The sequence below is a fragment of the Dermacentor albipictus genome, chromosome 7, assembly GCF_038994185.2.
Source record: "Dermacentor albipictus isolate Rhodes 1998 colony chromosome 7, USDA_Dalb.pri_finalv2, whole genome shotgun sequence".
NCBI lineage: Eukaryota > Metazoa > Arthropoda > Arachnida > Ixodida > Ixodidae > Dermacentor > Dermacentor albipictus.
The window spans coordinates 21452984-21469496 of record NC_091827.1 but is presented as its reverse complement, the minus strand read 5'-3'; the positions used below and the strand labels follow the sequence as shown (position 1 = coordinate 21469496).

The window sequence follows — 16513 nt, the reverse complement described above, 5'->3', positions numbered from 1 at the left end:
TTCGTTGCGCATTGTAAATGTTCCGTAAGTGAGCTATCTTGTAATGCAGGACTTGAAACAAGAAAACTGCAGATTTCGAAGATAGGAATGCAAAAACGAATTGCTAAAAAAAATGTCAAATTCGTTGCCTGCACTTTTGAATGAATCAACACAATAGAACTAGAATTGCGGTCTCAAGAACTACACAATGAAACCTTAGAATTTATTTTTCTCTGCGCAAATAAATCATTTCCATTTCAGACGTAACCAATCACCACGCTACTTTCATTTCTTTGAATTCGCGTGAGTTTTGGTGTGAATCTGCGCATTTCGTTATTTATTCATATCTGATTCATATGTGGTTCCACATTTAGTAAATCGTCTCGCGTTTGCTTCCATCGCCGATTGCATTGTACTGAGATGACTGTGACAAGCTGATCTTAGGGGCAGCTTTTGCCCAAAGCCGCGTTCACTTTTTTTATGGAAATAAAGTTGTATGGTATTGCATTGTAGCGTATTGTAGTGTATTGTATTTTTTTGCGAGTCACATGCACGCAAGACAGCACACTCAGACATCTTGAAAGGTTCCTGGCTACCTAGATTATAAATAATAATCAGTCAATCAACCAATCACTTTACTTTGTAGGCCCAGGAACCTCTGAAGGCCGAAATACAGGCGCACAAGGAAACAAAACAAAACGTCAACAGATAAAGCAACTACGACCAAATATTATGCGATAAAAATAGATTGAAAATGAAGCAGCCAAAGAAGAATACGATAAACAGGTACATTATGATCAACAATCCAGCAATAACACAGAATTTAGAGACAGAGTACAGGCGTTCACAACAGGTCACACATTTAATAAAGGAGCTTGAACGCCATATATATCTTGCAAAATGATAGTAACACGGGTATTGTAGGCCAGTGGTTGCAGAAAATAAATGTTGTCAGGGAACTCAATAAATGTTGCTGGGACATAGACAAGCCTAATATTTTTACCAAATATCGTTTTACAGTACTGCACAACAAAGCGATAATGTTTTGTTTGTTTGTTTGTTTGTTTGTTTGTTTGTTTGTTTGTTTGTTTGTTTGTTTGTTTGTTTGTTTGTTTCGTGAACTGTATTTCGCAAACCGTATTTCGTAAAGCGTTTCATATTCGCGTGTGAACACATTTTCAGAAGGGCTGCAGAACTGTGGTTGGAGTAAACAGTGACTGAAAGAACGGCCATACCGAGGAAACAGAACAAATTCACACTGGTATTTAAAAATTTAATTGTGGCACGTGCCAAAACCACGATCTGATTATGAGGCACGCCGTAGTGGGGGACTCCGGAAATTTGGACCACCTGGGGTTCTTTAACGTGCACCTAAATCTAAGTACACGTGTGTTCTCGCATTCCGCCCGCATCGTGCGCTGTCTTTTGGTGAACATTCGGACGTAATAGGTTGCGACGCACTTCTTTAAATATACTATCAACTCGGCGCAGCTATCGTCAAGAACAAGATGGGAACACTCTTGTGTCATATCGCGGGACACTGCGCACGAGAGCATGCGTGATGGTGGCCTTCACAGACGTTGGTGCAATGGTTTTGCATGTTGTAAAAAGCAACCATCTTCAGTAGGCACAAATTTAGGACCATGAGCTAACATTATAGAGCGTTTCAACGCGATACCGGCGTTTGCAAAACGGAGGACGGATAAAGCAGTTGAATGACCAGCCAGCAACTCTGGACGAAAAGCTCCCCGTAGCACCCATGCACTGAAATCGGTAACCGAAAGGCATCCTGGGCCGGAATAACGTAAAATTGTTCCGATATAACAACTATTAAATGGCGCCTAGGAACAAGAAACGCCGAAACTACCGAAACCACGAACCGGAACCACTGATCGAAACTAACGATATATATATATATATATATATATATATATATATATATATATATATATATATATATATATATATATATATATATATATATATATATACGAGTGCTGATTCGAAGCGTTCTGGCAGTGCTGTAAAACTTTTGTAACAAAGCTGTTCTAAGAATGGGCGCCCCTCGCGGCGGCGAGCGCGGAACCGGCGGGATAAGACCGGCCCGCTTGCGTTCGGAAAGCCTGTCTGCGCACTGTTTCGCGCGTAGTTGTTGCCTTTTCTGAGCAATGGCGAAGTGCAACACTAGCTGTTGCGTAGTGGGCTGCAACAGCACGTACACCAAATCACGAGGAACAAAGTTTTACAGGTTTCCAAGCCGACCGTATGAAGCAGAATGGCGTCAACACTGGATAGCGCTCGTCCGACGGCATAAGCCGTTTTATGTTCCGGCGTTATGCCAAGCGCGTTAACGCTGAATTCTTTGCTTTTGCAGCAATGATGGCAGCAACGGGACACCTGCAGTGCGTACTAGGATATACAGCAAACAAAGTAGTTTGTTCCCACACTGTACCGCAGTAAAGCAGTGGAACTCTTTCCCAATCCTCTCCCATCCAAAGAGCGCTAGGGCTTGCTGAGAGGTTTGAGGAGAAGTTGCAGCTGTTTGAGCTGGCATACACCCTTCTGCGCCCAGCATATCAACTAAGGGGCAGTTGAGATCACCAAAATTTTTGACGGCGTGGTTTATTGGAACCTCCTTTGCACGCACTGGAAAATCGCAACATAAAAGTATCGCACTTCCAGTATCTTGGGCGAAAATATTTCCCCAACGTATTCTAACACAACTGGTAAGGTCCTCCCCTTTTTTTGTATTTGGGGAGAGCAACGTTAGAATACTTCGGGTATGTCTTACGAGTCGTTCGTACGCCCCACGTTCTTGGATGAAATATTTTCGATTCGTATTTGCCGTCCTGTATGTACAGGGAAACTGCCGCAGCGTCCTTGCACTTCCCTGCGATGCCAGCGCGGCAATCGCAGCTCCCCGCTAGGATTTGTCTGCGTTCGCCGATCTTCAAGAATCAATGTCGCCTATAATTTCATGCGTCCGCACCGTAGAAAACGAAGTAACTTACGCTGAGCTTCACGCATCTCACTGGTGCGTTATTTTTTGTTTGCGGAATACACCTAGCAGTCACTGCCGATCAGTGCGAGTTTAACACTTCCCTCACGTCGTAGAAGTGCCCCCTTCAAATAGACGACTTCCTTTCTCTAAATTCTTTTCACGAAAAAAGCTGTGGAGATCTTGTAATTCCCCAAACCCGGTTAAAATTAATATCAGCACGCTGTTTCGCACCATCACTACCGTTTGACAGGGCACCAAACACGCAGCGCGGGCTGCTGACGCCGCGAGTAATCCTACCACATTCGCGCAACTATTCGTCAGGTGGCGCTAGGGGTCGGAAAGACAGGGCGCCGCCTAGCACTTGCAACGTGCCCATAGTAACAGCATGACGTCGTATGCATGGCTTTTTAGCACTGGACAGCTGAACAGGTAGCGCCACCCCGCGGAACCGCCGAATAGCCTGGGGTCAGGCCCGCATACTCTATAGTTCATGGAGGAAAAAGAACTTCCTCCATGCTCAATTTTCTTCCTCCATGCTCAAGTTCAATAAATGGCCACAGTGGGCAAAAAAGGTGCCCCCGTGAGCGCAATACCTCCCGCTAGAGGCGCCGTGGTAAGCGATATTGTTAACCTACAAACTAGAGTGTACTAGACTACTACAAACTTTCTCCTGCACTAACAGAAGCGTTTTTACTACAAGACCAAGAGTACAAAATTATTATTCACAATTATACATTGCACTCTTGTGTACTTACTGTCTCTTGCTTTTTTTTTTGCCATTATAAACGCAAAATAACGTTGAGCATCATCGACCACCCACGTGACCTTTGGCCTAGATTCAAATTTTTACCGGTATATTATGCTGGGGTTATTTATTCTATGGTACTAGACAATGATCTAGTGGGTACAACGGCGCTCTCCCGCTGAGGAGCCGCGTGTGGAAAAATTGTACGAGGGGCGAATTGGAGCGGAGACGCGGCTTCGTGGCATATTCAACGTAATTTTGCAGCGGGCGCTGAGACCGATTGCACGCGTACATTCCTATAGTGGTGCTTTATTTCAACTGCAAAGTTATACTGACACCTTTTTGCTACGTATACATATTTGATGCATGGCTTATGCAACATGACATCTTCGATTTCGCTATCGTTGTCAAGTGCGTCGTCTGCTGGCGAGCGCGCCTTCGTTGCAGACACCCAGTTTTTTTTGTTTTTTTCGCAGAAAGTTTGTGCAGTAAACGCTTTTATAGTTTTACTTGCTTCGGTTCGCCCACTACTCTTGTCTGCCGGTACCAATTGTAGTTTTAGTCAGCTAAGCTGCTATATTTAACACTGTTTCTAAAAGTAACACGTAATTTTTTCCACAGAAGCCGCCTATCGGCAACGTGAAGCTACGTAAGAAAAAAGGGAAAGTGGCCAAAGATAACAATATCATTGGGAAATAAACCAGATTTATTAACTGCGTGGCACAAGGAGATGCAGATGACCAATCTAGGTAAATTTTACTTGCTTTGGGGCCCCTGCGACTCTTGTCGGCCGGTACAATTTGCCGTTTCAGCCAAGTGAACTGCTATTTTTAACACTATTTTCTAAAAGTAACACGTAATTTTTGCCACAGAAGCCTTCTAAGGGTACATGGGCATATATATCCACGACATATATGTGAGAGAAAAATTATCAACTATTCTAAATGCGCTGATTGAGAAAGTGAAAACTCCCGACCGGAATAGGCGTGTTTCCATAGAGAATGGTGTTTCTTTTAAAAGCTGCACCAGCCCCAGGTGAACCGGTCGACCTTCCGAGAAAAGGAATCAAGGTAATTACTGGATGTTATTATGAACAACAGTGTTAGGGAAAATATATTGCCTATGTACTCAAACGAAATCAGGCAGACCGGGAATTAGTCTTTACTAAAGTAATCTCCGTGGCTTAATTGTCTGGCGATCTACTTCAACGTGCCAACAGGTGAAATGAAGTAGAAACATATAGTCTAATTGAAGGCATTTCCTATTCAGATCGTATTCGACTTCAGAATTCACTATTAAAAATTATCGAATAGCCATTTCCATTCGAATGTAATGCATAACAGCATTTTTGAAGTCTCGAAGGTGAAGGGCCGATGCAATTGAGGACTCTTATTCCGAATGATTGTGCTGCTGACTGTCATGGCTGTTGCGCAGAGGCGCACCAATTCCTGAGAGAATTGACGCGCGGGTGCTAATCGGTTCCGCTGAAGACGTTCCCAGCTGTCATTCAATATAAACACTCCTTTTTGGGGCAGCCTATAAATCTGCTAACTTCATTCAGGCAAGGAAAACATTTTTTGACAGCCTCACCATGTCTGTAACCCATTAAAACTGGGCGCCCGATGTGGTACCACACTTATCTTCTTCAACGAACTCAGCAGCTCTACAAATATGTGTACGTGTATGTGAAGCATGCCGTTCCTCTAATTACTTCATTAATATCCTTATGATCGTGCGCCGGATAAGCCACCGTTCATAATACAGAAGCTGCTTAGTTGAATGGTCGTACAGTTGGGAAGTCTATTTCATTTAGGTATGACATATAAGTGTAATATGTTTTTCTCAGAAATCAGATTCGAGAATAAATTAAACAAATTCTGGCGTTTTACGTTTGGCGATATGACAATGAAGCTCCCTGTTCACTTCTCGCCGCCTGGGGTTCTTTAACGTGCAGCTGAGCAGAAGCACGCGAGTGTTCTTCCATTTCGTTCTCACCGAATTCCGCGACCTGGTTTGAACCCGTGAGCTCGAGTTTGCAGCGCAATGCCTTATCTACTATGTAGCCGCTACCGCGCTGCCTCTCTCTCTCTCTTCTTTTTTTTTTTTGTTAAGCATGGACTGGATAAAAAGTTTCAGACGGCTTAGGGGCCAAATATTAGCATATATAATGGCTACCTAAAGCTGTTTTCGGCGCCCGAGGTCCGACCGAAATAAAAGAACCCGAACCGATTACTCCGCATTCTGTTACGCGAGGAAGACGCAAACATGAAGCTAATGTGGCACGGCAGTTTTTTTTTTTTTTAATAAGAATACTTCCCGCACAGTACAGGGCGCCGGATGGGGTAGATATGCTTTATTTGTTTGAAGCGGCAAGCAGGCAGTTTACATATTTCTTCCCTCTGCGTTTCGCAAGACTTGTTAATGGAAAACTATATGCGCAAAAATATACACGAGAGATACATACTGCTTGAAAAACATGAAAAGCTATTTGTTCTCCAAAGAGTACCATACAATAATAGTAGAATATGAAAGCCGACACTGCGGCCGCAATGCACGCGCAATCGCCGGGAGGTGATTGCATAAGAGAAAGAAAGAAGAGAAAGAAAGGCATCTATCCCGGAGGCACAAATACGTGTCATATGCAATTATAAACACCGTTTGAGCAGTCTGAACGCATAGATCAGCGCGCCAAGTAATACGAATGACCCTTCCGAGAGGTATCGCCATGGTATCGCCAGCTGTTTCGAACGGCGCGACCTTGATGTGGCCCAATACACTTCGACTGCGGCGCCGCCACAGTATTTTTCGTCGTCGCGCGCCAGTGACAAATTGTATGTCGTGCGGCTCACTACAAAGCATGCGCCCCCCCCGGCCGCTCGCCCCACTCCATAATATTTTTACACCGTGGTCCCACTTAACTGTTTCCAATTATGGTCCGGCTAGTCCGCGCGCCGCGCCGTATGGAGCGGGCGGAACGCTTTTTGAATGAAAGCGCAGATGGCAGAGGGCGCTGCGAGCAGTCCTACTGTACATCCATTCATACATCATGTGGGATAGGTGGATGGATGTTATGAGCGTTTTCTTTGAAACGGAGCGGTGGGTTGCGTCACCAAGCCCTTGCGATTATACTGTTTAATGTCTTACCTAGGCTGAAAAAAAAAAAACACTATGAACTCCCACAACCAAATTTTCTGATCTCCTATAGCGAACTGTGCTTTTGTACGTCTCCGTTTTTTTTTGTCGTTTTCCTACTTTTCTTTTACTGATTGTAGAGTTACTGGTAGCAGCGCCACCATCATTCAACAACAGTCCTCGCTCCCGTCGGCGGACAGTAAAACTAGCCAATACGCTAGGGCATATGTTCTAGGGACCATATTCAGTACACTCTAATGGTGGCCACCATAGTGTTAACTCTATGTACTGCCCTCCCTGAAACGCTGTTTTCTGCAGCTGACGGCAGGCGGCGAAACAAGTTTGTGCTTGCCCCGTCGCGGCAGCAGCTTGAATTCCCATAATCGCAGGCAAATTCACCCTTTTTTCTTGAAAACCAGGCAATTAACTGTGCCAAGTATCTTACTAAACAAAGTAAACGCCAAAATGTAATTGTTCTGCAAATTTTGAGCGAGAACAGTGCAGTGGTGAGCAGCGCAAAATCTTTTTTTCGAACACGCGCAGTCAAATATTCAGGGCCCCGTTAATACAGTACTGAACACTAGCGCCATTATTATAGATTTGAACGTTTTGCACGACGGGAAGCCATGTACCGCCCCAAGCAAAAATGGACTCCTTAAGTTGCTAGCTTGCTGTACCGTTTAGTTTAATTGTTGCAATTTTAATTTTACTACCTCTATAAAAGGTATGTCTCGTTGACATTCATTGCTACCGCATAGCTTGTATTTGTTTCGGGAACTTAGATGAAAGCTAGAAGAACTTGCCTCGGTTACAAACAACGATTTTGTTAGTTGACGTTCGAGTTGCTCATCACAGATGGTAGTCGTCTGCATGTGTGACATTATTAAACAAACAAAATTCTCGCAAGCGTTAGCCAGAGGATTGCCGAGTGTCCGCTGGCGTCGTTATTTTGACTCTCTATAGCCATCGTGGACGCCAACGTTTGTGAATACTCGTGAAGTTCGTGAGAGGAGAAAATCGTTTCTCGAAAGCAGAGCGAATCGTCACACCTGAGATGCGAAGACGCCCACTGAATTTTGGCAAAGGCGTAAGAAGGCGTCATATACGCGGTCGTAGTTGCATGCTTTCCGCATGATGATCGTAATAAGTGCGAGGTCTCTACATGTTGGCCATGGTTCGTACGATTCAACCCGAGCTTAGCACATGCTCTTGCCAGATGTCGAGAATATATTTCCTTTAGCCTCATAGCCCAGGCACCTATTATAAGCACAGCCTGCATCTGGCCGGACGTTATTTGTAGGTTGTTCATGAGTAGGATATTCTGCTGAGCTTGCTTGTTCACTGCACGTCTGCGCGGAATTGATCGGTAGGACTCGGAAGCAAGCGGTAGATATTTGACAGCTCTTTTCGGGCGAAGTCGCCGCTAACCTGCCCATTGTGAATCGTAATAGTCAGTGGCCTTTAGAAAGAAGAAAAAGAAAGGAAAGGAATCCCGGAACTGCTGCCGAATGCAAATCAGTGTGCTCGTCTGCTAGTTTGCGCTTCATTCGCGTGTCGTCGATGTCTCAATGTCGTCGCTTTCAGTTAACGCAGTGTCGATGTATTTGCAATGGTCACCACACTCGGAACATATTTTCGGTATCGCCATTCGAAGCTGTGTGTAAGACTTGGCCGAAATGCACTTAAAGCTGTAGTGATTAACTCTGGCGTACGCCGATATCACCATTCGAAACTGTATGTTGAAGGTGGCGGAAGTGCTGCCAAACCATGCAGCTTTCTTGCCCCGTTATTTGCCACTGGAAAAACGAATATATCTTAAGGTGGCCAGTGCGTTGAGCATGCAGATATTAGCTGGCTGAAGAAACATTTGTTAAATAGTCGCAACAGTGCTATTACCGCACTCAAGCTTTTAAAACTGCTGCCGCTTTCACTTCGCAGAATTCAAGATGATGGAACTGTCTCACAGCCTCACCCTCAATGAAGAGGTCCTGGCACAGCTTCCTGAAGTCAAGCGCCCAGTCTTTGTCTTTGAATGGCTGCGTTTCCTGGACAAAGTGCTTGTGGCTGCACAAAAGGTATCTTGGTGCTCTCCAGCAGCCCTTGTAAAGCACCCTGCGTTTTGCAGTGTTTGAGCATTCTGCCATTACCATTGTGGGACTTACTTCAATAACTGTAGAGTAATTCTTAAAGTGAAGCATGGTTGCCTGTCAATGCTAGTATTACAGCATGTTACATGCAAGATACAGGTCATTTCAGTTTACTTGATGATCACCTCATCCATATCAAAAGGCGTGGATTCTTACATGAAAGATGGCACTGAGTTTCTACTTCCATGTGCTTCTTCACTTGTCCGAGTTATCATTGTGCAGTTTGCTGACTCCCGGTAATGTCATGCATAGAGATCACAATTTCAGAACTTATTAGCATGAGAGCATTTATTAGAGATAACAGACAAAATTATTTTAAATTACATTTCTGTGTCATCATTATCTGATGTTTACGATCGGAAAGGTCCAAGCGGCTAGGAGAAAAAACTTTTTTATTACCAGCTGAAGATGGCACTGGCCTAATTAGGATCATCTATGTATGCCATGTTCACTTCTTGACTTGACGGTGCACTGCATAACACTAGGAACGCCTTTGCGGGCTGCGTGACAGTGCCCACAGAAACAGTTTGTGTGTACGTGTGTGTGTGTGTAGTTTCTTTTTTTTTTTAATCCTTCTCCCTCTCACCTATCACATCCCCTTTCCCCTCCCCCAGTACAGGGTAGCCAACCGGAGATAATCTCTGGTTAACCTCCCTGTCTTTCCTTTGCCTTTCTCTCTCTCTCTCTCTTGACTTCTCTCACATACAGCACCTCTTTTGTGTACTTGCGAAATGACAGTTTGAGGTAGTGGGATGAAAGAAAGGAACCTGACAGCACAGAGAATGAAGCAAATTAAAGCACTTTCTTTCGTCTAGCAAATGGTAAGAAATGCAGCTTGGCAGATGCATCAGAGTGGGTGAGATTGCTGGAAATTAATGTTGCTAGGATCGCACATCGTGTGCACACATCGCATAATTTGTCATGTACGGCACAAAACTGGTCACATATTGATGTGCTCACGTTCCTGTCTCACTTAATGCAAATATCCTGTGACACCCTCTTTTACCTTGCTTCTTTTGCGGCTAGTCGGACATCAAGCAATGCCAAAAACAGCTGGTTGAGCAACTTGTGCGGCAGATGCGTGAGGGTTCGCCCGGTCCCCCAACGCGTCGGATGCTGGGCCGGTGCCTGGCAACCCTGTTCAGCGTTGGAGACACCTTTTTGCTGTTTGATGCCGTCAACCAGTGCAATGACATCCTGCGCAACCGAGATGATTCGCCCAGCTATTTGCCTGCTCGCCTGTGAGTGCCTCACCGTTCTTCTCTACCACAAACTCTCCGCGATCATAATGGATTGCCCAAGTTTTCAAATCAGTTATTCCTTAAGACAAAACTTTAGCTTGGGTTCAAGTCTGATTTCCTGATTCGAAAACATATGAAATGCAGAAGTGCTCTCTTTAGACTATGTCTGAACTGATATGAATTAAATTTGTTATACAGTGAAAGCTCGTTAATTCGAACTTCAATAATTCGAATTTATGGATAATTCGAACTGTACGATTCGGTCCGGCCAAGCTCCACAGAAGTATATGTATAAAAAATTCCGTTAATTCGAACCCGAGAAGGTTCCCTCACGGATAATTCGAACTACGCTTGCCTGGCACACGGCCGGAGAAACGCGCCTACTGCCTACACACAAGGTTGTATTGCCTCCGAAACGGAGAGAACGGCGAGAAAAAGGCAAAATCGGAAAAAAATCTAACCGACGCGGGGTCAGCCAGAAGGCAGCGGCGGCTGCCGCCTCTCCATTCTACGTAACCTCCGAGACTTCATGCCCGTTGCGAATCTCGGAGGCTTTGTAAATCTTGTACAGCTGCTAATGTTGTGCGGAGATGGCACGGCAAGCGCCAAAACACAGCAAATCAAGTACGTCGCAGCTGCGCTTGCAATCAAGAACCAACGAATCAGGCCCTTCGCCACCTTCACATGTTCAGCGTCTTTGTCTCGGCAGTCTTCTTCGGCTGTGCACCTCTGTTTTCAGCTTAGGAGGTATCGGCCGTCGCGATTGATTCTGATGGTGTTAAGCCTCGGCTAACGTTCGTTTCGGTGGACATCGGTGGTGTGGTACAGTCGGAACCAGAGCTTCGACTTGAAGATGGCGTGTGCCCGCGGCACACACCATCACTTTCTGACACGGCAAATTTCTGACATGCCCTACTGCTTCCAAATCGCAGTGTACTGTTGCTCTCCTTCACTTTCGTTAGTTCGAACTTTCGTTAATTCGAACTGAAGCGGCTTCCCCTTGCGGTTCGAATTAACGAGCTTTTACTGTAGTACTTAAGAAAAATTATATAGTACATTGTAGGAAGCAGCATATCGATTTATGGCCGCAGTATTTTTTCAAAAATTGCCTCAATTTGGCAAGCATCTTTTTTGTTGTTGTTGTTGAAGCACAATGTTTATGATTTGATAACTCTGCACCAAAAACAGATATTGAAATTCTGTAAACTGCATCTACTAGAGTGCTTCAAGGAAACACATATGATATATTGGTTCACAGCTTGTGTTCACAGCTTTTGTGTGGGGGTTTTGCAAAAACTTCTGTTCATAAATTATTTATACATATCAGGACAGTGTGTAATACATAAATTTTCTTTGCTTTAGATGTTCCAATAGGTGCAGTTTACAGAATTGTGATATCGTTTTTAATTGCTGAATAAGAGTTGCAAACATGATGCTCAAGTTTTTTTAGTTTCTGTTTTTCAGTTCTCAGCTATATTTCTGTAAAAAAAAATTATGGCCTGAATAAAAATTTTGCTTACAATCAGTAGAGTTGAACTTCTTTTAAATGCTGCATAGCTCATCAAATTTGGTTTAGTGAATGCCATGCGAAACAACTTCTCTGTTCACTTGTATTTAGAAAAGTGTTCCTGTTGCAAAACCTCCTCCTAGAGCAATGGTTTTTTTGCACACCTATAGAAGAAATGGTGAAGGATTGCACAGCAGACATGTTATGACACAAGCATGAGTACCGTCACTAATAATGATATCTAGTTAGACTTCCTCTACTAATATACCATGCTAAATAATTTAAGTAAGCTTGTATCACTTCATCAGATTTCTTGGCACATTCTGCAATGACGTCGTACTACTAGGTTTGAAAACACCATCACTGGCATCCTTTACATATGACATGAATATGCACAATATGAAAACTATATCTTTGTTCCTGTTCTTGTTTTACACTTTTTATTTGTGTCTGCAGGATTACTTGTCATCCGTACAATCGTCGCACAGTGAGTAATACGAAATGTTTACCTTACCTGTCAAATGGAAGCGCTCCTCAGAGGTCTAGCTGTTATGCATACTTCAGCACCTGTTTGTTTGAGTACTTCCATGTTTTATGGTCTTGTCTAAAACACTGGAAGCTGCAGACAGTGGTAGTGGGTGGCTGTGCTTTTCTGGAAGGATTTTCTAATAAATGATGTAACTGTGACGTGTATCACCTGAAGCACATGAGTGGTTCACTGTTCGCACTGTGTCGGCTGCACCAATCCCAATCAGATGCTTCTCCCGATGCCCATAATAAATGTGGTGCCCCATGTCATTATCTTTCAAGGGCTGCCATTACAAGCACGGGCACTATGTATGAGAAGTTGGGTCGGATGATGGGCCGCAGCTACGAAGACACAGTCCACATTCTGCTGAAGGCACTTAGGAATGCTGAGGTAGGATCGCTGTTTTGTCCCACACCTGTGAAGAAACAACATTTCTGTTTTGATTGAGTTTAACTGAAGGACTAGTGGCCAATGAAAACTTCAAAAGAAATTTGTTGTATCCATGAGAACTGTGCATTAGTTGCACATACACCATAAACAGCACGTACTTTAGTAATTTTTGTTTGTCACATTTTTGGTGGTCAGGTAGTAGGGCCTTTGCACTTTGGTGTGCTCAACAGTGCCCCCTATGGTGCAGTCACAGTCACGCTGCGAGACAATGCACACCATGGAGAAGATGGTGGCAGGAATGGGCGTGGCAGCGAGTCCTGTGCACAAGGACATCTTCAAGGCCGTGCGCCACTGCATGACTGACCGGGTGCTAGCTGTGCGCTGCGCTGCTGCCAAGGTAGGAAGCACCTGCAACTAGTACGACGTTTTCCAGAACTTACCTCGGCGGGGAAATGTAGCACTAGCATCCATCTGTGTTCAGAATGCAGCATGGATCAGAGACTAGGCATGAGTTGGCCACGTTTTCGTTAAAATTAAGCCGAAATAACCATGCAGAGAACGAATAGCCATGTGTTTTTTGTTTCATGTTCCTGTCTTCTGTCTTGTTTTCTGTTTCCTGTCCCAGTTTTGCTTCCTGTTTTCTTGAAAGACTAAGCCCATCGGATTGAAAATTCCTTTGCACACACGAACATTCATTTTCATTTTTGTTGCCCCTATGTCTTGAAAAACCAGTAGTTAAACCCTCTCCCCCCTTCCCTCACCACCACCCACCACTTTGAACATTTTGGCTTTCCTCATTCAGCTTACGCACCCACTTATTCTCAACCATTGGGGTTGGGCGAGAGTGGTAAATGCTGTCAAGGAAAACAGTTGTTACCCTTGTTAGGGGCATGCTCAGTTGTCAAAACGTTGGCTTCATCGACATCTCTTGTTCAGCCACTGTTGATCCTTTCAACATCTTTTTCAACATAAAGCAGGTATTGTGGGAAGATTAGTTTGGGGGGGAGTAGGCCTAGATTTAATACACTGGAGCTCTTCGATTATTTGGCCCTGACAGTCCCACACTGCCCGAGGCAGTTATTTCAGCCAATGAGTGTTGCGTATGCAGTGTCTGAGCCAGTCCTGGACAGTTCAGTGTGACGAATCAAAGAGGTCCAGTGGGCACAGGTCAAGAGCATTGGGAAAAGGGGTTTGGCTTGCTGGATACTCACTTAAGTTCATTGTTATGGTGATCACTGGGACAGTCACTTGCCTTTGCTGCAGTGGATTCTAAGCTGTTGCATAGTGCGGTACCATAGGTCGGCAAACTCACTCACAAGTCGACTTACTCACACAGGCTGACCCGAGAGTCTGACATAGGCTGGCTGAGTAGAATTCTGGGGAGTCCTAAGCAAAAAATATACTTTGTGCGTGAGTCTGAGAGAGTTCTGTTAATTTTGCCAAAGCAATGCTTAGTACTGTGTTTCAAACCTGACTTGGCTTGACTTAAGTTGTGTGCCAGATGCCGTGTTCATCTGCGTAAGTAGGATGACCTTGTACCCTCCTCTGCAGTGCTTGCTGGAGATGGTGTGGCACGCTCCCTTTCTCTACACAAGTGACTTGGAGACGGTGGCCTCCATTTGTTTCCGGGCTTTCGAAGGCTCCAACTACGAAGTTCGCTGCACTGTTGCCCGGCTTCTTGGAACTGTGGTGGCCATCACCCAGCAGGCCTCTCAGGCACAGGGTCAGTTGATACACCCGAATTGCTTAAATCACCTGACTATGACACGGTTAACCTAGAACAATACTGATTTGACATCAGTCCCCGTTTGTCAAATTTTACATCACGTCTGTCCAGAAACTTTGTGTTCAAGTAGCAGCTGGAAAAAGCATCCTCTCGCAATGATTTTTAAAAGTTGCAGTAACAGACAGGTGACAGGCATGCGCCTTTTTTTTTTTCAGTGCTTATCCTCACCTTGTTCCTACTCACTTACTCTTCTTTATGGTGATGCAAGAATGCACCAAAGCCCTTGTCATAATACGATGCCATTTCTTTTCTTGCTTTTTGCTATAGAGCATTACATTCACAACCACGGTGGTGCAACACACTATTTCCCACATAGTTGTCATGATCAGTCACAAAGTGCACTTGTAGCAAACACCAAAACCATAATGATATCACTGAACTACAACGTCATGTGTTTTTTGCCACCATTGCTATTGGCTGAACTTGTATGGTTCCTGCAACACATTGTGCAGTAGCAATTGCCCTACATTATCATGAATATTACGTGCTTACATACCACACTTATTCAGGGGTCCTTCAGATATGAAGTGTGGGATCAAGTTAATCGATCATGGTAATAAATTTACACCACGAGGAGAGGACAAGGACTCCGGCAACCTTTTATGTATTGCTTTCAAATATATACTATGTTTATTCATGATGCATTGACTCATTTCATCTCTGAGTATTCACTCTTCCTCTAATTGTGTGCGGCCGTTGGTTGTGGCTAACTTTTACAGTTGGAAAGAACAGACTGGCCAGCTTGGATGAGGTGTTGGGCCTGCTTGCCTCTGGTTTCCTTCGTGGTGGCATCGGTTTCCTCAAAGGCAGCGCAGGCGAGATGATCAAGGGTGGCTCATCTGTCAGCCGTGAGATACGAGTTGGCGTCACTCACGTGAGAGCTCACTGTCTTCGTTATCTTTGTGGTTATGTCTGGCTTCAAGCCTTCCATGCATATCACTCCATTTAACATAGTCTGTATCTACATGCTGCTAAAGTTGCACATCTGGATATGTTTGAACTTCTTGGTTTACACTTGTAAAACGGATTATTCAGACTCAGTGGGGATCGGCCGAAATACTGAATTACTGACGCCGCAATAAGGCAAAATGACGGCCGTGAAAGGAGCTTCAACATGCGGAATGCGAGTTATATCCAAATTTTGCCTTTAGGTGTGGCTTCACGGCAGTAATAATGTTGCCTTATAATCTGGCTTCGCTGCAGGGTATGGCGCACTGCCGTATAGCCACACGATCAGGCGAAATTTGTGCTGCCGCGAAGCTACACTATAAGGGGAAAATCTCGCTGCCATGAAGCCACACACTTCTTGTGTAAGGCAGAAGCTAACATCGAGGCTGAAGATCCTGGGGAAAGCCTCGCCTTATATTCGGAGCTAGAAATACAGGAGCTAGAAAGTATAAAAAGCTTTTTTTGCTGAGTAGCAAGCGATCTTGTGTAGTCTGTTTGTAAAGGTGCTGCATATAAATAGTAGCTCATAACATCGAGCCACTTAGATGTTGTTAGATTTTATATTTATGCAAAAAAGTATGGCTTACAACAATGGGATTGTCACCATATACCTGAGGCAGTGGTCAAATTTTGCATGTGGAGAAGCTCTCTTACAGGGCAATGGGCATCAAATGAAATTTAGTTGCTAAATTATACTAAGGTATAGATGTGAGCTGAAGTCACCACCAGTGAATCCCTTAGCACATCTGGTGATTTGGTTTGTGATTTTTCACAGCTGCCTTATCTAGGCTGGCACCTTTGTACTGCTCTCAGCAGCTTTGAAGAGACTGGGCATATCATGCCACAGGTTGTATAACTGTGCCTTCTGGAGTTCTCGTCACAGAATTGAAATTGTGGGTCCAACATTTCAAACAGTGGGCACAAAGGAAATCATAACATTGTAAGCAGACATACTGCTGTGTCCACATATATTTTTGTGAACTCTTTTGTGCCTGTTGTTTATGCTGTTTAAATGTTAAGGTCTAAATAAAATTAACCGGCTTGCCCATGCCATCATCATCATTTATTCAGGAAGAAAGTTATCATACAGAAGTGTATGCAAACATCC

The 16513-nt window shown here is 44.2% G+C and overlaps 1 protein-coding gene across 6 annotated transcripts in view; it reads left to right on the top strand.

Moving 5' to 3' along the window:
- The window catches only part of LOC135897549 (HEAT repeat-containing protein 5B), a 96756-nt gene that overhangs the window by 27483 nt on the left and 52760 nt on the right, over positions 1-16513 (top strand). For 4 of the 6 annotated variants that reach the window (XM_065426202.1, XM_065426201.1, XM_065426200.1 and 1 more), the window contains exons 1-7: positions 7424-7581; positions 8796-8932; positions 10031-10245; positions 12563-12671; positions 12919-13068; positions 14223-14394; positions 15177-15331. In XM_065426202.1, coding sequence (XP_065282274.1) covers positions 8804-8932; positions 10031-10245; positions 12563-12671; positions 12919-13068; positions 14223-14394; positions 15177-15331 — 930 coding nt within the window. In that variant the 5' untranslated portion in view covers positions 7424-7581; positions 8796-8803. Of the gene's footprint in view, positions 1-7423; positions 7582-7925; positions 7945-8795; positions 8933-10030; positions 10246-12562; positions 12672-12918; positions 13069-14222; positions 14395-15176; positions 15332-16513 lie in introns of those variants that run through there. The other 2 variants (XM_065426199.1, XM_065426198.1) reach the window with 2 other exon arrangements.